This window comes from Urocampus carinirostris, chromosome 3, assembly GCF_059441175.1.
Source record: "Urocampus carinirostris isolate Australia breed hairy pipefish chromosome 3, RoL_Ucar_1.0, whole genome shotgun sequence".
In the NCBI taxonomy this organism is placed as follows: Eukaryota; Metazoa; Chordata; class Actinopteri; order Syngnathiformes; family Syngnathidae; genus Urocampus; species Urocampus carinirostris.
The window spans coordinates 6,932,257-6,957,163 of NC_142351.1; the positions used below are offsets into that span (position 1 = coordinate 6,932,257).

The window sequence follows — 24,907 nt, forward strand, 5'->3', positions numbered from 1 at the left end:
AATGTGGCCGTTAGCGTCAACTCGTTAGCATGTAGTTGTTAGCATCTACTGGTTAGTATTTAGTCATTAGCATCAAATCATTAGCATCTCATCTCATCTCATTAGCTGTACCGCTTATCCTTATTAGGGTCGCGGGGCTCATTAGCATTTACTCTTTATAATGTTTTTGTTAGCACTTGCTAGCATGTAGGTATTAGCAATTTGTTGTTAGCGTGTAGTCATTATCATGTTGCTGTTAGCGTCAACTCGTTAATATGTAGTTGTTATTATCTACATGTTAGCATTTAGTCATTAGCATCAACTCATTAGCATTTACTCTTAATCTTGTACTTGTTAGCACTCGTTCGCATGTAGGTATTAGCAATTTGTTGTTAGCGTGTAGTCATTATCATGTTGCTGTTAGTGTCAACTCGTTAGCATGTAGTTGTTAGCATCTACTCCTTAGCATTTAGTCATTAGGATCAACTCGTTAGCATTTACTCTTTATCATGTACTTGTTAGCACTCGTTAGCATGTAGGTATTAGCATGCTGTTGTTAGCGTGTAGTCATAAGCATGTTGCCCTTAGTGTCAACTCGTTAGCATGTAGTTGTTAGCATCTACTCGCTAGCATTTAGTCATTAGCATCAACTCGTTAGCATTTACTCTTCATCATGTACTTGTTAGCACTCGTTAGCATGTAGGTATTAGCAATTTGCTGTTAGCGTGTTGTCATTATCATGTTGCTGTTAGCGTCAACTCGTTAGCATGTAGTTGTTAGCATCTACTCTTTAGCATTTAGTCATTAGGATCAACTCATTAGCATTTACTCTTAATCGTGTACTTGTTAGCACTCGTTAGCATGTAGGTATTAGCATGCTGTTGTTAGCGTTTAGTCATAACCATGTTGCTGTTAGCGTCAACTCATTAACATGTAGTTGTTAGCATCTACTCCCTAGCATTTAGTCATTAGCATTAACTCATTAGAATTTACTCTTTATGATGTTCTTGTTAGCACTCGTTAGCATGTAGGTATTAGCAATTCGTTGTTAGCGTGTAGTCATTATCATGTTGCTTTTAGCGTCAACTCGTTAGCATGTAGTTGTTAGCATCTACTCCTTACCATTTAGTCATTAGTATCAACTCATTAGCATTTACTCTTTATCATGTACTTGTTAGCACTCGTTAGCATGTAGGTATTAGCATGCTGTTGTTAGCGTGTAATCATAAGCATGTTGCCCTTAGTGTCAACTCGTTAGCATGTAGTTGTTAGCATCTACTCGCTAGCATTTAGTCATTAGCATCAACTCGTTAGCATTTACTCTTCATCATGTACTTGTTAGCACTCGTTAGCATGTAGGTATTAGCATGCTGTTGTTAGCGTTTAGTCATAACCATGTTGCTGTTAGCGTCAACTCGTTAGCATGTAGTTGTTAGCATCTACTCCTTAGCATTTAGTCATTAGTATCAACTCATTAGCATTTACTCTTTATCTTGTACTTGTTAGAACTCGTTGGCATGTAGGTATTAGCATGTTGTTGTTAGTGTGTAGTCATAAGTATGTTGTTGTTAGCGTCTAATCGTTAGCATGTAGTCAATAGCATTTACTTTTTAGCATTTGCCTGTGAGTATTTAGTTATTAGCATCAATTCATTAGCATTTACTCTTTATGATGTACTTGTTAGCACTCGTTAGCATGTAGGTATTAGCAATTCGTTGTTAGCGTGTAGTCATTATCATGTTGCTGTTAGCGTCAACTCATTAGCAGGTAGTTGTTAGCATCTACTGGTTAGTATTTAGTCATTGGCATCAATTCATTAGCATTTATTCTTTATAATGTACTTGTTAGCACTCGTTAGCATGTAGGTATTAGCATGTTGTTGTTAGTGTGTAGTCATAGGCATGTAGCCGTTAGCGTCAACTCGTTAGCATGTAGTTGTTAGCATCTACTCCCTAGCATTTAGTCATCATCATCAACTCAGTAGCATTTACGCTTTATCATGTACTTGTTAGCACTCGTTAGCATGTAGGTATTACCATGCTGTTGTTAGCGTGCAGTCATAAGCATGTTGCTGTTAGTGTCAACTCGTTAGCATGTAGTTGTTACCATCTACTTGTTAGCATTCAGTCATTAGCATCAACTCGTTAGCATTTACTCTTTATCATGTACTTGTTAGCACTCGTTAGCATGTAGGTATTAGCATGCTGTTGTTAGCGTTTAGTCATAACCATGTTGCTGTTAGCGTCAACTCGTTAGCATGTAGTTGTTAGCATCTACTCCTTAGCATTTAGTCATTAGTATCAACTCATTAGCATTTACTCTTCATCATGTACTTGTTAGCACTCGTTGGCATGTAGGTATTAGTATGTTGTTGTTAGTGGTTAGTCATAAGCATGTTGCCGTTAGCGTCAACTTGTTAGCAGGTAGTTGTTAGCATCTACTCCCTAGCGTTTAGTCATCATCATCAACTCAGTAGCATTTACGCTTTATCATGTACTTGTTAGCACTCGTTAGCATGTAGGTATTACCATGCTGTTGTTAGCGTGCAGTCATAAGCATGTTGCTGTTATTGTCAACTCGTTAGCATGTAGTTGTTACCATCTACTTGTTAGCATTCAGTCATTAGCATCAACTCGTTAGCATTTACTCTTCATCATGTACTTGTTAGGGAAAGGCCCCCGATCCAAATTGAGTCCGACACGCCTGAGGTACCGACACAAACTGTTTCCTTTGATACCGTCCCCCTCTAGATAAGAGTTTCCGTCAGGAGCAATGCGAGGTCCGCAACGGCCCCCAGACGGACCCCAAAGGGGTGAAGACCTTTGTAGAGTGGGTTCCCAAATATGCCGGAGTTCTCCCGAAAGACGTCTGCAAACTCACCTGCAGAGCAAAGGGAACCGGGTACTACGTGGTGTTCTCTCACAGGGTGAGTTTTTGACCCCGACTCTGTAAACGTTCCCGAGGCGAAGACCCTCACCGGGTTTTGTTTTCAGGTGATCGACGGGACGGAATGCCGTCCGTACAGCAGCTCGGTGTGCGTGAAGGGAAAGTGCCTGCGGACGGGATGCGACGGAATCATAGGCTCCAAACTTCAGTTCGACAAGTGCGGAATTTGTGGAGGGGACAGCACCGGCTGCGTCCGGGTGGTGGGCAACTTTACCAAGAGAAGGTAATCATCTACTCGTTAGCATGTAGTCATTAGCATCTACTCGTCAGCATTTAGTCATTAGCGCCAACTCAGTAGCATTTACTCTTTATCATGTACTTGTTAGCACTCGTTAGCACGTAGTCATTAACATATGGCCGTTAGCGTCTACTGGTTAGCATGTAGTTGTTAGCATTTACTTGTTATCATTTAGTCATTAGCCTCAACTCATTAGCGTTTACTCTTTATCATGTACTTTCACTCGTTAGTGTAGGTGTTAGCACATTGTTGTTAGTGTGTAGTCATAAGCATGTTGTCGTTAGCATCTACTTGCTAGCATGTAGTCAATAGCATTTACTTTTCAGCATTTGCCTATGAGCATTTAGTCATTAGCATCAACTCAGTAGCATTTACTCTTTATCATGTACTTGTTAGCACTCGTTAGCATGTAGTCATTAGCATCTACTCGTCAGCATTTAGTCATTAGCGCCAACTCTGTAGCATTTACTCTTTATCATGCACTTGTTAGCACTCGTTAGCACGTAGGTGCTAGCGTGTAGTCATTAACATGTGGCCGTTAGCGTCTACTGGTTAGCATGTAGTTTTTAGCATTTACTTGTTATCATTTAGTCATTAGCCTCAACTCATTAGCGTTTACTCTTTATCATGTACTTGCACTCGTTAGAGTGTAGGTGTTAGCACATAGTTGTTAATGTGTAGTCATAAGCATGTTGTCGTTAGCATCTACTCGCTAGCTTGTAGTCAATAGCATTTACTTTTCAGCATTTGCCTATGAGCATTTAGTCATTAGCATCAACTCAGTAGCATTTACTCTTTATCATGTACTTGTTAGCACTCGTTATCAAGAGGTGTTAGCGTGTAGTTGTCAGCGTGTAGTCATAAGCATGTTGCCGTTAGCGTTTACTCATAAGCATATAGTCGAAACTTGTAGTGGTTAGCATCTCCTCGTTACCATTTATCCATTAGCATTTAGTCATTAGCATCATCCATTAGCATTTACTCTGTAGCATGTACTCATTAGCACTCATTATCATGTAGGTGTGAACATGTTAATAGCATGTAGTCGATTGCCTGTAGTCAATAGCATTTACTCCTTAGCATTTACCCGTCGGCATCAACTCATTAGCCTTTACTCTTTAGCATGTACTCCTTAGCACTCACTAGCATGTAAGTGTTATCTTGTCGTTTGTTAGCATGTAGTCATTAGTAGGCTGCCATTAGAGTCTGCTCATTAGCATGTAGTCAAACGCATCTAGTCGTTAGCATCTACTCGTTGGCATTCACCCATCAGCATTAACTCATTAGCATAGACTCATTAGCATTTACTCTCTGGCGTGTACCTGTCAGCACTCATTCGCATGTAGGTGTTAGCGTATCTTTGTTAGTGTGTAGTCATTAGCAAGTCGCCGTTACCATCTACTCATTAGCATTTAGTCATTAGCATCAACTCATTAGCATTTACTCTTTATCATGTACTTGTTAGCACTCGTTAGCATGTAGGTGTTAGTATGTTGTTGTTAGTGTGTAGTCATAAGCAGGTTGCCATAAGCGTCTACTCGTTAGTATGTAGTCGTTAGCATCTACTCGTTAGCATTTAGTTTTCAGCATCTACTCGTTTGCATTCACCCATCAGCATTTACTCATTAGCATCAAGTCATTAGCATGTACTCTTTGGCATGTACTTGTTAGCACTCGTTAGCATGTAGGTGTTAGCGTATCTTTGTTATTGTGTAGTCTTTAGCAGGTCGCCGTTACCATCCACTCGTTAGCATGTAGTCATTAGCATCTACTCGTTAGCATTCATCTTTTAGCATTTACTCTTTAGCATCAACTCATTAGCTTTTACTCTTTATCATGTACTCGTTACCATGTAGGTCTTAGCATGTCGTTGTTAGCGTGTCGTCACCAGGTTGGAATGAATGTTTGATGAATGTGAGTGTCTTCTTGCTTCCATGTTATTACCGTATTTTCCGCACTATAAGGCGCACCGGGTTGTTGGGCGCACGCCGAAAAAATAGTTTTTGTTCCTATTTTTGACATACATAAGACGCACCGGATTATAAGGCACTACAATGGAAACGTCGACAAAACAGTCGGATGGTTCAGTCCAACTGATTACCCCCTTAACATTCCCAAAGCTTGCAAAGACGCAAATACGTGTCGAGAACACGTGCGGATGCGGTGTCCGTACGATGTCACTCAAATGCATTATTTCGAATATCATTCGGAAGGTTAAAGTCTTGGGATTCAAGAAATGCCAACCATTCCTTAGTTTCTATTTTCTTTTTCGCTCGCAACTTTACTGTGCCTATGACAATAAACACTTGGAATTGAGTTGAATTTAAAAATAGACACTCCATTCCATCCATTATCTGCACCGCTTATCACAGAAACATCGAGTTCAGTCTAAAACAAGATACAGGGATAATATATAACCGGAGTAGCTCACCGAAGTCGTTGTGTTCATAATAATGGGCAGCCAATGTCCTCTTATATCCGTGAGTGTAGTAAATCCAGGAGAATAAAATATTTACAAATACAGTGTAGTAAAAAATGCTTTCTGTATGCCGTCAACCACGTGCTATTCACATTTATCTTTTTCGGCCAATTGCAGGCTTTGTTTTGCCGTATAAGCCAATGCCAGCCTGTAAATGATAAAAAGGATCCGCCTATTGACCTCCGAATAACTTTAGCCAATAGTGATCGATTCAAACGATGATTGACACATTGGTTGGCCAATGAAACGCCGGTAAATAAATCCCAGCATACACCGCGGACTACTTCGCCTTCGGGGGAAAATCTAGTCGGCGGCTGCAAGTTAGTGGGAAGACTTTGCGACTTAATGTTTATCCATATATAAGGCGCACTGTATTATAAGGCGCATGGTCAGCTTTTAGGTGCGCCTTAGTGCGGAAAATACGGTATTTAGTTTATTTTTTATATCGGCAGACATAAAAACTAGGATACTATACGTTAGTCATCCTCATAAGTTTGTGTTTTTCATGTCGTTTCAAGCCTGGGCTACCCCGTTTGAAACCATGTTGTTCTTATCGAGGTTTAGTCATGGAAAACTATGCTAAACTTGGCAATTGGCAACAGGAAGTTGACCGTAATTGGTCTAAAAATGGCATTTATTTTTCCAATCTATTTCAAGTCATGATTGAACATTGGACCTTATATATAGAAGGTCTTTGTGTGTAAATAGTGTTAGCATTAGCATGGAGGACCCTTGTTGCCGTATGAATACAGTAAACGATCACCACCAAAATGTATCCGGATACTCTAACTCTTGATCAACGTAATCATGTTTTTGACTCAAAGAGCCATCAAAGCAAAATTTTTACATTATTTGGGCGTTACAAAATGAATTTTATGACAAAATTCAGCAAAACCCGCTCCCTAGACTAGTGTTTACAGCAGGGGTGTCAAACTCATTTTTACTCGAGGGCCACACGTTAGAACAAATATTCTCTCGGGGGCCAGACTAGTAGATTAGAGAGAAAGAGAGAAGGGGAGAGCGAGAGACAGAGAGAGAGAGAGGAAGAGAGAAAGTGAGACCAAGAGAGGGATAGGGGAAAGTGAGAGAGAGAAAGAGAGAGAGAGAGAGAGAGAGAGTAAGAGAAAGGGAAAATGAGAGCGAGGGGAAAGCGAGAGCGAGGGGAAAGCGAGAGCGAGAGTGAGTGAAACGCAAGAGAGAGAGAAAGGGAAAAGTTCGAGCGAAAGAGAGTGAAAGTGAGAGCGAGAGAGAGAGAGAAAGCGAAAAGCAAGCAAGAAAGAGAGAAAAGCGCAAGAGAGAGACAAAGAGAGAGAAAGAGGGGGAAAGAGAGAGAGAGAGAGAGAAAGAGAGAGAGAGAGAGAGAAAGAGAGAGAGAGAGTAAGAGAGAGACAGGGAGAGAGAAATATAGAAAGGGAAAATGAGAGCGAGGGGAAAGCGAGAGAGAGTGAAGAGCGAGAGCGAGAGAAAGTGAAAAGCGAGAGCGAGAGTGAGTGAAAAGCAAGAGAGACAGAAAGGGAAAAGTTCGAGGAAAAGAAAGTGAGAGGGAGAGAGAGAGAGAGAAAGCGAAAAGCAAGCAAGAAAGAGAGAAAAGCGCAAGAGAGAGACAGAGAGAGAGAGAAAGAGAGGGAAAGAGAGAGAGGAAGAGAGAGAGAGAGAGGAAGAGAGAGAGAGAGAGAGAGAAATATAGAAAGGGAAAATGAGAGCGAGGGGAAAGCGAGAGAGAGTGAAGAGCGAGAGCGAGAGAGAGGAAAAGCAAGTAAGAAAGAGAGAAAAGTGCAAGAGAGAGACAGAGAGAGAGAGAAAGAGAGGTAAAGAGAGAGAGAGTAAGAGAGAGAGAGAGAGAGAGAGAGAGAGAGAGAGAGAGAGAGAGACAAATATAGAAAGGGAAAATGAGAGCGAGGGGAAAGCGAGAGAGAGTGAAAAGCGAGAGCGAGAGAAAGTGAAAAGCGAGAGCGAGAGTGAGTGAAAAGCAAGAGAGAGAGAAAGGGAAAAGTTCGAGCAAAAGAGAGTGAAAGTGAGAGCGAGAGAGAGAGAGAGAGAGAGAGAAAGCGAAAAGCAAGCAAGAAAGAGAGAAAAGCGCAAGAGAGAGACAGAGAGAGAGAGAGAGAAAGAGATAGAGAGAGAGAGAGAGAAATAGAGAGAGAGAGAGAGAGAGAGAGAAAGAGAGAGAAAGGGAGAACCAGAGAGAGCAAAAGCGAAAAGCAAGCAAGAGAGAGAGAGAGAGGGAGAAAGAGAGAGAGAAAACAAAAAGCGAGAGAGATAGAGAGAGAGAGAAAAGAAAGAGAGAGAAAGCAAAAAGCTAGAGCGAAAGAGAGATAATGCAAAAACCAAGCGAGAGAGAGAGAGAGAGAAAGAGAGAGAGAGAGAGAGAGAGAGAGATAGAGAGAAAGTAAAAAGTGAGAGCGAGAGAGACAAAGCAAAAGGCAAGCGGGAGGGAGAGAGAGAGAGAGAGAGAGAGAGAGAGAGAGAGCTAAAAGCTAGAGCTGGAGAGAGAGAAAAGCAAAAGCGAGAGATAAAGAGAGAGAGAAAGCGAAAAGCAAGCGAGTGAGAGAAAGAGAGAGGGAGAGAGCAAGAGAGAGAGAGAGAGAGAGAGAAAACCAAGCGAGTGAGAGAAAGAGAGAGAGAGAGAAATAAATACAAGTACAGTGTCTTTGTTCGTGGCACCTGGCTTTGGCAACATCAAGTGGACATATTTCAACCTGCAGCTTGTTTTTTTCTTGCGCTTCTCCGAAGGTTGTCTCGCGGTCTGGATTCAGTCACTTAGCGGGCCTGATCTGGCCCGCGGGCTGCCTCTTTGACACCCCTGGTTTACAGTCAAACTGTTGTACTATGCCTGTGCGGTCTAGCGCAAGCTATCTCTCATTCGAATGTACTTTTAACGGAGATGCGACAGCACCAACTAGTGGTGCTCCGTGGGACTTTTTTTTTTAATTGGCTTAAAAAAAGTTTTCAAGACACTACTATAGACAAAAGTTAACATTTCATTCTTTATTTGCTTAAATTGGGTGACGTTTGATGAGTGATAAAATCTACGAAATAATAATGGTTTCAAAACAATGTGCAAGGCAAAACGGGGCGTAGTCAGGTCTGGAAACAGGTTGGCAACAAAGATCAGGCAGAAAAAAAGCAGGGCGGGAACGGAGTCGTACGAAAAGGCTTACTGAGCTGAAGGCAACAGTTCGCATAACGATCTGACGGCTTCCTCTTGGAAACCGGGGGTTTAAAAAGAGGATGTCAGCCAATCATCTGTCCGGTAATCGGCAATCATGACAAAACCTTCGGTGCCAAATTGGAGTAGTGGGCGTGGTGTTGCTTTGGGTGCGTTGCTGTCGTTTTTGGGTGTTTACAGTTTGTTCGATGGGTTTGCCTCATAGGCGGTCTCCAAAGTAAACATATTTTGTTTATTGGGCTTTAATTTACAAGTTTCCATAGAGTCTTAGAGCCAAAACGGGGTCTGTTGGTGTAACACCGCAACTGCAAACTGTAGTTACGACTATACAACCTGAACCACACCGCACTACTGCTGAATCACTTCAGCCCCTCCACCAGAGGGCGCCTAATGGCTTCTGAATTGGGACAGGGGTGTCCATCGCCAGACAACTGACCATAATTACCCCAAGTCTTCTTTAAGACATTTTGGACAGAGCCTGTTGTCGTTGTTGTTTTGGTCATTTGTTTGTTGCTTTGTTGAGGATTTTGTTTAGACACCATCATTTTTAAGCACCTTGCCTCGCTTTCTGCTGTTCTGCGTTTGGGTCCGCCACAACATGGTCTGTTAGTATACAAGAGAGTTCAATGAATCCAACCATGTAAAATATTTACTCCTAAACACATTTTAATGCCGACATAAAAAAAAAAAAAAAAAAAAAAAAATCCGCCTAAAAGCTCTCCTGCATGATTTCGCGATCAGTCACTTTGGCTCCATAACGCTAAAAATAAATAGATTCATCAGATAACTTCTGGTATTGCCGTTATTCTCTCAACTTTTTATTGATTCTCTTGGCTGCAATTAGCCAAGAGAGCTTTTTTTTCACCGTCCCTGTGAGAAAAAAAAAACGTCATGACCAATTCGGATTCAAAAACGCTTGGCCCACAGTGACCGGTTCAAATATAAATCGACACATTGGTTAGCCAACGAAATTAACAACATAGTTTTACGATCGGTATTGAGATCAGAGCTGATAATAAACAGGCACAAATGCAGAGAAGTCAAACACTTACAACTCTTTCACAATGTCTAAAAATTGTAAAGTACAGTTTTTAGGGCTGTAAACTGGCCGTCTCCAAATGGACACTTTTGGAAACTGATAATAAACAGGCACTAATGCAACCCGGAATCCATTTTTATGCTTGAGCATTATGCCCAAATATGCACAATTGTGGATTGACTTGTAGAAAGAGAAGTAAAACACTCACAACTCTTTCACAATGTCTAAAAATTGGCCGAAGTAAAATACAGTTTTTAAGGCTGTAAACTGGGCGTCTCCAGATGGACACTATTGGAAACTGATAATATACAGGCACAAATGCAACCTGGAATCCATTTTTACGCGTGAGCATTATGCCCAAATGTGCACAATTGTGGATTGACTTGTAGAAAAAGAAGTCAAACACTCACAACTCTTTCACAATGTCTAAAAATTGTCCAAAGTAAAATACAGTTTTCAGGGCTGTAAACTGGCCGTCTCCAGATGGACACTTTGGGAAACTGATAATAAACAGGCACAAATGCAACCTGGAATCCATTTTTACGCGTGAGCATTATGCCCAAATGTGCACAATTGTGGATTGACGTGTAGAAAGAGAAGTCAAACACTTACAACTCTTTCACAATGTCTAAAAATTTGCCGAAGTAAAATACAGTTTTTAAGGCTGTAAACTGGGCGTCTCCAGATGGACACTTTTCCGCACTATAGGGCGCACCAAATTATAAGGCGCTACAATGGGAACGTGGACAAAACAGTCAGATGATTCAGTCCAACTTATTACCCCCTTAACATTCCCAAAGTTTGCACAGAAGCAAATACGTGTCCCAGACACATGCGGATGCGGTGTCCGTACGATGTCACTCCAATGCGTCATTTCAAATATCATTCGGAAGGTTAAAGTCTTGGAATTCAAGAAATGCCAACCATTCCTTAGTTTCTATTTTCTTTTTCGCTCGCAACTTTACTGTGCATATGACAATAAACACTTGGAATTGAGTTGAATTCACTCAACTTATCACAGAAACATCAAGATCGTTCTAAAACAAGATACCGGGAAAATATAAAGCCGCATAGCTCACCTAAGTTCTCACGTTCAATAATGATGCGCAATCATGGTCTTCTTACAACCGTGAGTGAAGTCAATCCAGGAGAGTCAAATATTTACAAATACAGACTAATGAAACATGTTTCTTTATGGCGTAGTTTAGCAAGCTTGCTAAGCTTGCTACGCCATTGCTAAACTCGGCCAATTGCAGGGTTTGTTTTGGCCCTCTAGCCAATCCGAGGCTCCAATAACTTCAGCCAATAGCGATCGATTTAACGGATGATTGACACATCTTTTTCGGCCAATTGCAGGGTTTGTTTCGGCCCTCTAGCCTATCCGGGGCTCCAAATAACTTTAGCCAATAGCGATCGATTTAACGGATGATTGACTCATCTTTTTCGGCCAATTGCAGGGTTTGTTTTGGCCATCAAGCCAATCCGAGGCTCCGAATAACTTCAGCCAATAGCGATCGATTTAACGGATGATTGACACATCTTTTTCGGCCAATTGCAGGGTTTGTTTTGGCGCTCTAGCCAATCCGAGGCTCCGAATAAATTCAGCCAATAGCGATCGATTTAACGGATGATTGACACATTGGTTAGCCAATGAAACGCCGGTATATAAATCCCAGCATACACCGCGAACGACTTCGCGTTCCTGGGAAAATCGAGTCGGCGGCTGTTGCGTAAGTTGCGAGACCTTGCGAATTTAGTATTGAGCCATATATAAGGCGCACTGTATTATAAGGCGCATGGTCAGCTTTTGAAAAAAATTAAGACTTTTAGGTGCGCCTTATAGTGCGGAAAATACGGTACTACTAAAACTAGCTTCTGCATCGAAATATTGACTTACCATTTCACTAATCAAATCTCTACTTTCTCCCTCAGTAAGGGCTACACTGATGTAGTCAAGATCCCTGCCGGCTCCACCCACATCAAAGTCCGTCAGCACAAGGCGAAAGACCAGACTCGCTTCACCGCCTACCTGGCCCTCCGAAAACCCAGCGGGGATTACCTCCTCAACGGCAAGTTCATGATCTCCACCTCGGAAACCATCATCCCGCTCAACGGCTCGGTGCTCAACTACAGCGGCTGGAGTCAAAGAGACGAGTGGCTCCACAGCATGGGACCGGGGGCCCTCAACGAAGCCTTGGTCGTCCAGATCCTCGCCACCGATGCCAAAAAGTCGCTAGATGTTCGTTACAGCTTCTTCATGCCACGCAGGACCGCTCCGCAGCAGCTACCATCGCTGCTTGTCCAGAGTTCGAATTTGGCCCATTTGCAGGGTCCCACGACGGACACGACAAAAGCTAGCACCAGAAGAGCTACGACGTCTTCCCCTACTCCTACCATATTGGTTCCGGAACCGACTTTGGCTTCCGGGCTGTCTACCCCGGCTCCTGGACCTCAATGGGTGACAGGAGTATGGATGAGCTGCTCCAGGACTTGCGACACGGGTTGGCAGAGTCGGACCGTTCAGTGCAAGGACCATAGCGGGAAGCTGTCCAAGGGATGTTTGCTCAATTCCCGCCCTTCCGCTTTTAAACACTGTCTTGTGAGAAAATGTTAGCATTGCACAACAAAAGAGGTCCTATAAGAATGTCGCTCGGTGGAACTAGGACCAGTCGGTTTTTGGACAGAATCGCCAACCTAAGGGGCCGGTCACACAGACATTTGCGGCTGAACCACGGCCAGAAATTTCTGGTAATAGCGTGTTCTGCGCCTGTATCGCGGTGTTATTACGTGAAATTAGCGTGTTACGCGTGTGACAGTCAAACGCCTTTCTCCGCGTATATACAGCGCGATTTGCCAAGCACACGTCAGTTGTGCTCGTGACGTCAAGGGGGTGAACACGGATCCCCGTCAGCGTAGTGACCTCGTCTTAATCCATTTTTATTTCTTGACATTTCTTTTCAAGATAATAAAATAAAAATGATGCCAAAGCTTGAAATCTTGATCTTCACTGGACTGTGTCTTGAGCGGTTATGATTTCTACAGCCCGGTGTTACCCGAGAAATGCATCCCTGTCGAGATTCGCATCCCCACTTTTACCTCGTTTTATCTCACTTTTAGGGAATGTAATGGCGAACATATAACCAAAACCACTTCGTCTTGCATTTGTTGGGAATGTAATACAACTTAAACCATTCCGTCTTCGTTTTTGTTGTGAACGTAATCGAACTGTAAATCCCCCCCCCCTCGCGTAAACTGCTGCAACAAAAGCGATCGTATTCTATATAAAACGCTTATTAAAACAATAAAGTGAGCTAATTATAACAATTGGGAGATCCTAGTCTATATAACGCGTTTATTTAAACAATAAAGTGCGATCGTATTCTACAAAATGCGTTTGTTAACGCGGATGAAAAAGTCAAAAGCGATCGCAGCAGAATGCGCGTTCACGCGAGGGGTGGGGGGGGGTGGTTGGGGGTGTTGCGTAGGAGTCGGATTTGGGCTTAACACCGGCTCGGGAGCTTTTATACCTGTGGTCCACACGAGAAAATGACGCAGAAATGATGCGATGAGGAAGCGGAACAGTCGCCGGCGTGTTTTGCGGGCATACCACCGATGAACAGCGGGTTGGCCAATTTTGCGCATTTTCCATCGCGGGCAACCACGGGCAAAAAAAAATGCAAAATTTTAGCCGTGATTCAGCCACAAATGTCTGTGTGACCGGCCCCTTAAGACTGTGAATCTTGGACCAAGTCTCACAGAGATTGCTTGAAGAATGTCTCAGTTTTACGCTTGCAGAGTCAAGCAAGGACATGTTTTGTTTTTTCAAGGACTCCCGTGTTGCATGTTGGTGACTCAACTTGGTTTCAGCATCCAAAACAAGTCTTGTCTTTGTGTGTGAGCGTGTGGAGACATTTGCCGTCCAGCTTACTTCACTGCTCTGGCGGTCCAGTTTACGGGGAACAGGGCAGATGTGGACCAACGATGGATGGGGGAACCCAAACATTCGGTTTTGAAATGGTGCTTTAGAATCAGTTCGTTCTGGACAGGAATAAACTCCGAACAAGTAGAGGAACCAGCTGGACTTTGGTTGGGACTTGCTTGGGATCTCAATGTCCCTTGACTCTGTTACACCTCAGGAAGAATATTCTTATTTGCAACCAGTGTTGGGCACGTTACTGAAAACAATCATTAGTTACATCCATTCATCTATCTTCTGCGCACATTATCCACACTAGGGTCGCGGGGGTCCAGGAGCACCCAACCCAGCTATTTTCCGGCAGTGGGAAAGGGACACCCTGAACTGGTTGCCAGCCAGTCGCAGGGCACACTGACATACAACCATTCACTTGTTCATTAACACCTTGGGACAATTCTGACCGGCCATTTAACCTGACTTGCAGGGGCACAGGGAGAACATCCAAACTCCATACGGGTAGGTTACAGTAGCTGGAATCGAATCCCGAACCGCAAGGCTGCGCGCTAACCACCCGCTCGTGCCGACTGCACAGGCACACAAATTGGATAACAGAGATGGGCGGATCCAACTAGATGTTTGATCTTACTGTACACACGGTCCAGTGTTTTTTCCCTAATTGTTCAGTCCACGTATTGAATGAATTTGGGAAGTACAGTCCTTAAGCATGCCTGATTAAAGTCGCCGGCGACGATAAAAGCTCCATCGGGGTGTGCAAGCTGCTGTTTATTGATAGCAGCAGGCAGGAGATTTAGCGCTATGCTAACGTTAGCGTCCGGTGGAACGTACAGCAACCACAATGACCGCAGTCAGCTCTCTCGGTAAATAGAAGGGTCTACACCACGGGTGTCAAACTGCCGGCCCGTGGGCCAGATCAGGCCCGCTAAGGGATTGAATCCGGCCCGCGAGACAAAGCTGAGGGAAGCAAGCGCAAGAGAAAAACGAGCTGCAGGTTAAAATATGTCCACTTGATTTTGCCAAAGCCAGGCGCCTCTCACAAACGCTGCACTTGTATTTCTTTCTTTCTCTCTCTCTCTCTTCCACTCTCTCTCTCGTCCTCCCTTTTTCCCTCACCTTCAATCTCTCTCTCTTTCACTCGCTCTGTCTCTCTTTTTCTTTCTTTGTTCATCTTCTTATGTTTTTCTATCTGTGTCTTTTTACCTCCTTTGGCTCTCCCTTCCTTTTTTCCCTTTCTCTGTCCTTTCTCTCTCTCTCTCTTGCATCAACCTCCTCTTTCTCCCCTTCTCTCTTTCTCTCCTTCTCTCTTTCTATTCCTGTTTGGATTTCTTTTTCTCTGTCTTTCTTTCCGCCTCTCTCACTATTTCTCTTTTTATCTCTTTTGTTTAACATTCTCTGTCTCTCGCTCTCCTTTATCTCTCTCTCGCTTTCTCCCTTTCTCTTTCTTTGTCCCACCCTCCCTCTTGTTCTCTCCCTCTCTTTCTCTTATTTCTTTCTCTCTTCGTCTTTCTCCTCAATTTACTAGTCTTTCTTTCTTTCTCTTTTTCTTTCTTTCGTTGTTTCTTCTTTCTTTCTTTCTTTCTCTTTTTCTTTCTTTTGTTGTTTCTTTCGTTGTTTCTTTTTTCTCTCTTTCTCTTTTTCTTTCTGTCTTTCTTTCTCTCCATATTTTCTTTTCATTCTTCCTTTTTTCTCTCTTTCTTTCTTTCTTTCCTTTACATTCTTCCTACCTCATTAGTCCGGCCCCTGAGAGAATGTTTGTTCTATCCTGTGGCCCCCGAGTTGAAATGAGTTTGACACCCCTGGTCTACACGATACTGCTAGAAACTGTATATCGAGTGAGCAGTGTGTGTCAATGATTCGGCTGTTATTGCAGCGCATAGTCCCCCACCCCTGTTTTTACCGGAGGCTCCGTCTCGGTCGTGCCGCTGAAGCGTGCGTCCTGCTAGTTGGACAGATTGGATAATTTCCCACAGAACACTTGCTATGCTCAGGAGGTAGAGCGCTCGTCTTGGGATCAAGGGATCCCAGTTCGAATCCCGGCTTGTCCGTGTTACATGTCAAAGTGTCCTTGGGTAAGACACTGAACCCCTATTACCCCCAATAAGCAGGTTAGAGCCTTACATGGCTGCAAGGCTGCTATTGGGAAATGTGGAGCACATTGTAAAGCGCTTTGGGAAGTCATTGACTTGAAAAGCGCTATATAAATGCAAATCATTTCATTTAATTTCATTACTACATTATTACTCTGCCAGGCGCTAGACCGCACAGGCACACAGATTGGATAATTTCCCACAGAACACTTGACAATATCTTTGTAACGCTTTAGTACCAACACCGGTAACAAGTCAGGACAAATGTTCTTCCTCACAACTACACGAATCCTCTCGCACATTCTATCAAACAGAACTGAGACCTTACCAAGTCAGCTGTATAGTTGAGTACTACATGATTACTCTGCCAGGCGCTAGACCGCACAGGCACACAGATTGGATAATTTCCCATGGAACACTTGCTAGCTCAAGAGGTAGAGCGCTCGTCTTGGGATCAAGGGATCCCAGTTCGAATCCCGGCTTGTCCGTGTTACATGTCAAAGTGTCTTTGGGTAAGACACTGAACCCCTAATACCCCCAATAAGCAGGTTAGCGCCTTACATGGCCGCAAAGCCGCTATTGGGAAATGTGGAGCACATTGTAAAGCGCTTTGGGAAGTCATTGACTTGAAAAGCGCTATAGAAATGCAGATCATTTCATTACTACATGATTACTCTGCCAGGCGCTAGACCGCACAGGCACACAAATCGGATAACTTCCCACGGAACACTTGATCTATGTAACGCGTTAGTACCAACACTGGTAACAAGTCAGGACGAATGTTCTTCCTCAGAACTACGCGAATCCCGTTGCACATTTTATAAAACTCGGAAAACTCTCTCGGATTTGCTTCATTTTCGAAGTGTGAGTGCCTGCATGTGTGAGAGTGTCAGTTTCCATGATTTACACGTGAAAGTCAAATGAAAACCGAGACAATACACTGGGAAATTCCCGTTGGTGTGCACTGCTTCCAAGTGAACATACAGATAATCAGACCAAATATTTCCAACCACTTGCTCTCATTGAAAAAATGGAGAAAAGGAAATATCCTCATCCATGGAAAATAGGATTTGAACCCTACGCAATGTTCAAGCTCAGTGCATGTGTACCCTGCTGTACATGAGAGGCCGTTTGAGAACTGAATTCTACTTGCTCTCACATTCAACATCATCTCACACATGCATAACTATATACAACATACAGACACCGTCATATCTATGCAAAACACAAACAGACTCTCTCACGTATACTTTTATACTCTCATGCAGACACCACTCTCACACATACAACGACATTCTTATACACCCATGACTATGCTATCACACACAACACTATACTCAAATTATTTAACTCTCTCACACACTATTATACTCCCAAAAACACATTATGCTACAAACTCTCACACATTGTTATACTCTTTCACATACCACTTTACTCTCAAACACACTATACTACAGACTTTCGCAAAATTATTTAACTCTCTCACACACTATTATACTCCCAAAAACACAATATACTACAAACTCTCACACATTGTTATACTCTTTCACATACCACTATACTCTCAAACACACTATACTACAGACTTTCGCAAAATTATTTAACTCTCTCACATACTATAATACTCCCCAAAATATATTATACTACAAACTCTCACACACATTGTTAAACTCTTTCACATACCACTATGCTCTCAAACACACTATACTACAGACTCTCGTGCACATTATTTAACTCTCTCACACACTAGTATACTCCCAAAAACACATTATACCACAAACTCTCACACACATTGCTAAACTCTTTCACATACCACTATACTCTCAACCACACTATACTTCAGACTCTCGCACACATTATTGAACTCTCTCACACACTATTATACTCCAGATAACACATTATACTACAAACTCTCACAAACATTGTTAAACTCTTTCACTACCACTATACTCCCATACACACTATACTACAAACTCTCACAAACATTATTTAACTCTCTCACACACTAATATACTCCCGAAAACGCATTATACTACAAACTCTCACACACGTTGTTAAACTCTTTCACTACCACTATACTCTCAAAAACACTATACTAAAGACTCTCGCACACATTATTGAACTCTCTCACACACTATTATACTCCCGAAAACACATAATACTACAAACTCTCACACACATTGTTAAACTCTTTCACATACCACTATACTCTCAAACACACTATACTACAGACTCTCGCGCACATTATTTAACTCTCTCATGCACTATTATACTCCCGGGAACACATTATACTACGAACTCTCACACACATTGTTAAACTCTTTCACTACCACTATACTCTCAAACACACTATACTACAGACTCTCACGCACATTATTTAACTCTCTCACACACTACTATACTCCCACACACACATTACTATAACTCTCTCACAGTTTTACACCTTGTGCAATGATTACCTGATCTCTCAAGGTTTTACTTTGAGTACTTTTGGTAACCATGGTGATTCTGTGGGTAAGCCAATAACTAAATGGGTATTTCAAATTAGCTTCCTGTTTAATATTACACATAACAATTGTCCATGTATGAGATTATACTGGTATTTGTGAGAGAGTAATATAGAGTGTGTATGAGAGCATAGCACTATGTGTGGGAGAGTATGAGTGTGTGTAAGAGTGTATGGCGGTTGTTGTGAGAAAGCATGGTATTGTGTGTTTGAGAGTATAGTATTATTTGTTAGAAAGTATAGTTGTATGTGTGAGAGAGTGCAGTAATATGTGTTTAACAGCATAGTAATGTCTGTATGTGAGTATGATAATAAGGTGAGAAGGTTTAGTACTGTGTCATGAGAGCATATGAATACGTATGAGAGTATTCTAATATGTGTAAGAGACTATTAGAATGTGTTAGGGTGTATAGTGGTAGATGTGAGAGAGCATAGTAGCGCGTGTGTGATAGGATATTAGTATTTGTTAGAGTATAGTAGTATGTGTGAGAGAGTGTAGTAATATGTGTTTAACAGCATAGTAATGTCTTTATGTAAGTATGATAATAAGGTGAAAAGGTTTAGCACTGTGTCATGAGAGCATAAGAATATGTATGAGAGTATTGTAATATGTGTGAGAGAGTATTAGAATGTGTTAGAGTGTATAGTGGTAGGTGTGAGAGAGTATAGTAGCGCGTGTGTGATTGTATATTAGTATCTGTTAAGAGTATAGTGGCATATGTGAGAAATAATAGTAGTATGTCTGTAACAACATCGTAAAGTGTGTATGAGAGTATAGTAGTATGTGTGGGAGAGTATGAGTGTGTGTAAGAGTGTATCGTGGTAGGTGTGAGATAGTATTGTGTGTTTGAGAGTATAGTATTATTTATTAGAAAGTATAGTTGTATGTGTGAGAGAGTGTGGTAATATGTGTTCATAGTAATGTCTGTATGTGAGTATAATAATAAAGTGAGAAGGTTTAGCACTGAGTCATGAGAGCATATGAATATGCATGAGAGTATTGTAATATGTGTAAGAGAGTATTTTGGTAGGTGTGAGAGAGTATAGTAGCGCGTGTGTGATTGTATATTAGTATTTGTGAGAGTATAGTGGTAAATGTGAGAAAGAATAGTAGTATGTTTGTAACAGCATAGTAATGTGTGTATGAGAGTATAGTAGTATGTGTGGGAGAGTATGAGTGTGTGTAAGAGTGTATCGTGGTAGGTGTGAGATAGTATTGTGTGTTTGAGAATATAGTATTATTTGTTAGAAAGTATAGTTGTATGTGTGAGAGACTGTAGTAATATGGGTTAAACAGCATAGTAATGTCTGTATGTGAGTATTATAATAAGGTGAGAAGGTTTAGCACTGTGTCATGAGAGCATATGAATATGCATGAGAGTATTGTAATATGTGTAAGAGAGTATTGTGGTAGGTGTGAGAGAGTATAGTAGCGCGTGTGTGATTGTATATTAGTATATGTGAGAGTATAGTGGTAAATGTGAGGAAGAATAGTAGTATGTGTGTAACAGCATAGTAATGTGTGTATGAGAGTATAGTAGTATGTGTGGGAGAGTATGAGTGTGTGTAAGAGTGTATCGTGGTAGGTGTGAGATAGTATTGTGTGTTTGAGAGTATAGTATTATTTGTTAGAAAGTATAGTTGTATGTGTGAGAGAGTGTGGTAATATGTGTTCATAGTAATGTCTGTATGTGAGTATAATAATAAGGTGAGAAGGTTTAGTACTCTGTCATTAGAGCATATGAATATGCATGAGAGTATTGTAATATGTGTAAGAGAGTATTGTGGTAGGTGTGAGAGTATAGTAGCGCGTGTGTGATTGTATATTAGTATTTGTGAGAGTATAGTGGTAAACGTGAGAAAGAATAGTAGTATGTGTGTAACAGCATAGTATTTTGTGTATGAGAGTATGTTGATAAGGTGAGAGAGTTGAGTAGTGTGTGTATGTGAGAAAGTACAGTAATGTGAGTGAGGATATTGTAGTATGTATGAAAGAGTATATGAGTAACAGTCTGTATGAGAGTGTAGTTGGGCATGATGTTATGTGTAGTAGCTCAGGTAGGCGGTCGCAGGTTCGATTCCCGGCTCCTCCGAGTAAAATGTCCGAGTCTTCTTGGGCAAGACACTGAACCCCTATTCCTCCAATACCGGCGTGTGAGTGTGTGTGTGAATGGGTAAGTGTGAAGTACCACATAAAGCTATGTACTTTTCAAACGGCCTCTCACAGATATACTTTATGTATATCAGGGTAAACCTTCATGAACTGTGTATAAATACAATGTACGCGTCGGAAACTCCAAGAAACATGCAAAGCCATATGCAAAGGCGTCCGCCTCAAAGACACATCAGCAAAAACAGCACTGAGCTTGTAATTTATTGTTTGTACAAGTGCTTTGTGTGAATATCAGAACAATACCATGAGGTCTATTTATTGTAGTACTTTTGTATCAGATGGCTATTTAACGTAGGACTACGCAGAATCCTCACTGTAAGGATAGTGTTTCTTTTCATGTACATAAAATATATATATTTAAACAACTGGTCTGTGTGTTTTCTATGCTAACGAATACTCGGATACTTTGAAGTACTTCTTGTTTGGATTATAGTTAGCCATGGGCTTCATAGTACTCTACAGCAGCCGCCTGCCAGCACCAGGGTTTCCCTAAGGCAGGGGTGTCAAACTCATTTTAATTTGGGGGCCACACGATAGGACAAGCATTCTGTCGGGGGCCGGACGAGTAGATTCAAGAGAAAGAAAAAGAGAGATAAAGAAATAAGAGAAAGAGGGAGGGAAAAGGAGAGAGGGCGGGACAAAGAAAGAAAAAGAAAGAGAGGGAGACAGCATGAGAAAAAGTCGTGAGAGAGGGGGAAGAGAAAGGGAGAGGAAGAGAGAAAGCCAAAGAGAAATAGAAAGACAGAAGGAGAGAAAAGTAAAAGAAAGGGTAAGAAGAGAGAAAAAGAAAAGAGAGAAAAGGAAAAGAAAGGGTAAGAAGAGAGAAAGAGTAAAGAGAGAAAAGGAAAAAAGGAAGTTAGAGCAAAAGAAGTGAAAAAGACACAGTGGGAGAAAGAGACAAAGAGCAACAAAGGAAGAGAGAGAGAGAGAGAGAGAGAGAGAGAGAGAGAGAGAGAGAGAGAGAGAGAGAGAGAGAAAGGAATACAAGCACAGTGTCTTTGTTTGAAGCGGGCGGGTCAAAGAAAGAAAAAGAGAGAGAGGGAGAGAGCGTGAGAAACAAAAGAGAAAAAGTCGTGAGAGAGGGGGAAAAGAAAGGGAGAGGAAGAAAGAAATCCAAAGAGAAATAGAAAGGCAGAAGGAGAGAAAAGAAAAAGAAACGGTAAGAAGAGAGAAAGAGAAAAGAGAGAAAAGGAAAAAAGGAAGTTAGAGCAAAAGAAGTGAAAAAGACCCAGCGGGAGAAAGAGACAAAGAGCAACAAAAGAAGAGAAAAAAAAATGACACAGAGAGTGAAAGAGACAGAGACAGAGTGGGAGTAAATGGGTGGAAAAGAGGGGGAGAGAGAGAGAGAGAGAGGGAGAGAGAAAAAAAGAAATACAAGTACAGTGTCTTTGTTTGAGGCGGGCAGGTCAAAGAAAGAAAAAGAGAGAGAGGGAGAGAGCGTGAGAAACAAAAGATAAAAAGTCGTGAGAGAGGGGGAAAAGAAAGGGAGAGGAAGAAAGAAATTCAAAGAGAAATAGAAAGGCAGAAGGAGAGAAAAGAAAAAGAAAGCGCAAAGGGTATGAAGAGAGAAAGAGAAAAGAGAGAAAAGGAAAAAAGGAAGTTAGAGCAAAAGAAATTAAAAAAACACAGAGAGAGAAGGAGAAAAAGAGCAACAAGGGAAGAGAAAAAGAGATACACAGAGAGTGAAAGAGACAGAGACAGAGAGTGGGAGTAAATGGGTGGAAAAGAGGGGGAGAGAGAGAGAGAGAGAGGGAGAGAGAAAAAAGGAATACAAGCACAGTGTCTTTGTTTGAGGCGGGCGGGTCAAAGAAAGAAAAAGAGAGAGAGGGAGAGAGCGTGAGAAACAAAAGATAAAAAGTCATGAGAGAGGGGGAAAAGAAAGGAGAGAAAGAAAGAAATCCAAAGAGAAATAGAAAGGCAGAAGGAGAGAAAAGAAAAAGAAACAGTAAGAAGAAAGAAAGAGAAAAGAGAAAAAGGAAAAAAGCGAGAGAAAGAGACAAAGAGCAACAAAAGAAGAGAAAAAAAGAGACACAGAGAGTCAAAGAGACAGAGTGGGAGAAAAGGGGTGGAAAAGAGAGAGAGAGATAGAGAGAGAGAGAGAGAGAGAGAGAGAGAGAGAGAGAGAGAGAGAGAGAGAGAGAGAGAGAGAGAGAGAGAGAGAGAGAGAGAGAGAGAGAGAGAGAGAGAGAGAGAGAGAAAAAGGAATACAAGCACAGTGTCTTTGTTTGAGGCGGGCGGGTCAAAGAAAGAAAAAGAGAGAGAGGGAGAGAGTGTGAGAAACGAAAGAGAAAAAGCCGTGAGAGAGTGGGAAAAGAAAGGGAGAGGAAGAAAGAAATCCAAAGAGAAATAGAAAGGCAGAAGGAGAGAAAAGAAAAAGAAAGGGTATGAAGAGAGAAAGAGAAAAGACAAAAAAGGAAACAAGCGAGAGAAAGAGACAAGGAGCAGCAAAAGAAGAGAAAAAAAGAGACACAGAGAGTGAAAGAGACAGAGACAGAGTGAGAGAAAAGGGGTGGAAAAGAGAGAGAGAGAGAGAGAGAGAGAGAAAGAGAGAGAAAGAAAAACAAGTACAGTGTCTTTGTTCGAGGCACCTGGCTTTGGCAACATCAAGTTGACATATTTCAACCTGCAATTTGTTTTTCTCTTGCGCTTCTCCGAGTGTTGTCTCGCGGGCCGGATTCAATCCCTTAACGGGCCTGATCTGGCCCGCGGGCCGCCTGTTTTGACACCTCTGCCCTAAGGTCTTAAAATATTTTTGATAACCGCAAATCAAGGCATTCAAAAGGTCTTAAATTTTGTCTACACATCTGTCACAAGCCAGAAACGGAGACAGGACCCAATAGCGTTCGTTAAAGTGCCGAGGGAAGGATAGTCGTGGGTGGTAGGAGAGCTGGTCGGTAGCCGGGACAGAGGAGCAAGGGCGGTAATCGAGTCCAGAAAAAAGGTCGGCAACAATTATCAGGCAGGAAACAGGGCAAAACAGGTCGAGGGCCGGGACGGAAGAGCAGGGTAGAAACGGGTCCAGAAACAGGTCGGCAACAGGTATCAGGCAGGAAACAGGGCAAAACAGGTCGATGGCCGGGACGGAAGAGCAGGGCAGAAACGGGTCCAGAAACAGGTCAGCAACAGGTAATCGGGCTGGAGAAACAGCAGGAGATTGTCGGAGGGTACGGTGCTTGCCTAGCAAAAGCGTAGGTTCGCAGGACGGTCTGACAGCTTCCTTTTGGGGTTTAAAAAGGGTCCATGAACCAATCACAACATCTTTGATTTCACTCTGAAATTTCTCCATATTTCCCTGTCTTATCTGTGTCATAGAGGTAATGACTTTATAAAAAGTAAACGAACAAAAGTATCGAATGTTGCGTTTTAAAATTATTTTTCATTTCTTCCGACTTTATAGATGTCACGATTGACGATTAATCGCAGCTGCGGCGGGCGGCTTAATTTTGCGCCAACAGCCCGGACAGCCGATTGGCTGTCTCTCTCTTTTTAAACCCCCGGCTTCCAAGAGGAAGCCGTCAGATCGTTATGCAAACCCTTGCCTTCAGCTCAGTTGCCTTTTTCATCCGACTCCGATTTTACCCTGTTTTTTCTGCCTGATCTTTGTTGCTGATTTGTTCCCGGACCTGATTACGCCCCGTTCTGCCTGCCAGTTACCTGACTGCCTCCTGCTACCGACCTTGCTTCCGAACTCGACATTGCCTGTGATCTATTCCCGCCTGTCTCCGATCCTCCTGCCACTTCCGCACCGCTCGCTTCTTTTGTCCGTCTGCCATCGAATCGTGGAAGCAAGCCCTACTCTCTCTCTTTTTCAATAAAAACTGAGAAAACGAGTGTTATTGTGTCCCGTCTCCGTTCCTGGTTCGTGACAATAGATCCCTGACTAAATGCAAAGTGTCTGCAATGTTAGTGAGCAGCCCCCAAATGGCCCCGCCCGTGTGGCGCCAGCTGCGGCTCCTTGACGGATTGACTTTCCATCTATTTAAGCTCAGTGCTCTCATTCTTTCTTTGTCAGTCCGTCAACGAACCTCTGCACCGCAAGATGTGGGTTTTGACTCGGTCCTTTTTTTCCTGATGGTATTCCCTGTCCGGTATTGTTCCCGTTTATTTTTGTCCTGTTTAATATCGATTTCCAGTTTCATTCCCGTCTATTTTTGTCCTGTTTATTATTCACTCCAGTTTTCGTTCCCAGTTTATCCTGTTTATTTTGATATCCTGTTTTATGAGCTATCCTGTCTGTCCCGTCCTGTCCGGTATCAACCCCATCTGTCCGATATCAACTCGGGCAATTGGTGTCGATCTTGTCAGCCTCTGGTTTCCAATCATTTCACGCCAGACTGCTGTCTTACTAATAACAATA

The 24,907-nt window shown here is 42.3% G+C and overlaps 1 protein-coding gene across 2 annotated transcripts in view; it reads left to right on the forward strand.

The window, feature by feature from the left end:
- The window catches only part of LOC148368482 (A disintegrin and metalloproteinase with thrombospondin motifs 5-like), a 66,592-nt gene extending 54,081 nt beyond the window's left edge, over positions 1–12,511 (forward strand). For both annotated transcript variants that reach the window (XM_088330499.1, XM_088330500.1), the window contains 3 exons: positions 2,730–2,905; positions 2,973–3,148; positions 11,783–12,511. In XM_088330499.1, coding sequence (XP_088186625.1) covers positions 2,730–2,905; positions 2,973–3,148; positions 11,783–12,464 — 1,034 coding nt within the window. In that variant the 3' untranslated portion in view covers positions 12,465–12,511. The remainder of the gene's footprint in view (positions 1–2,729; positions 2,906–2,972; positions 3,149–11,782) is intronic.
- The last annotated feature ends 12,396 nt before the right edge of the window (positions 12,512–24,907 follow it).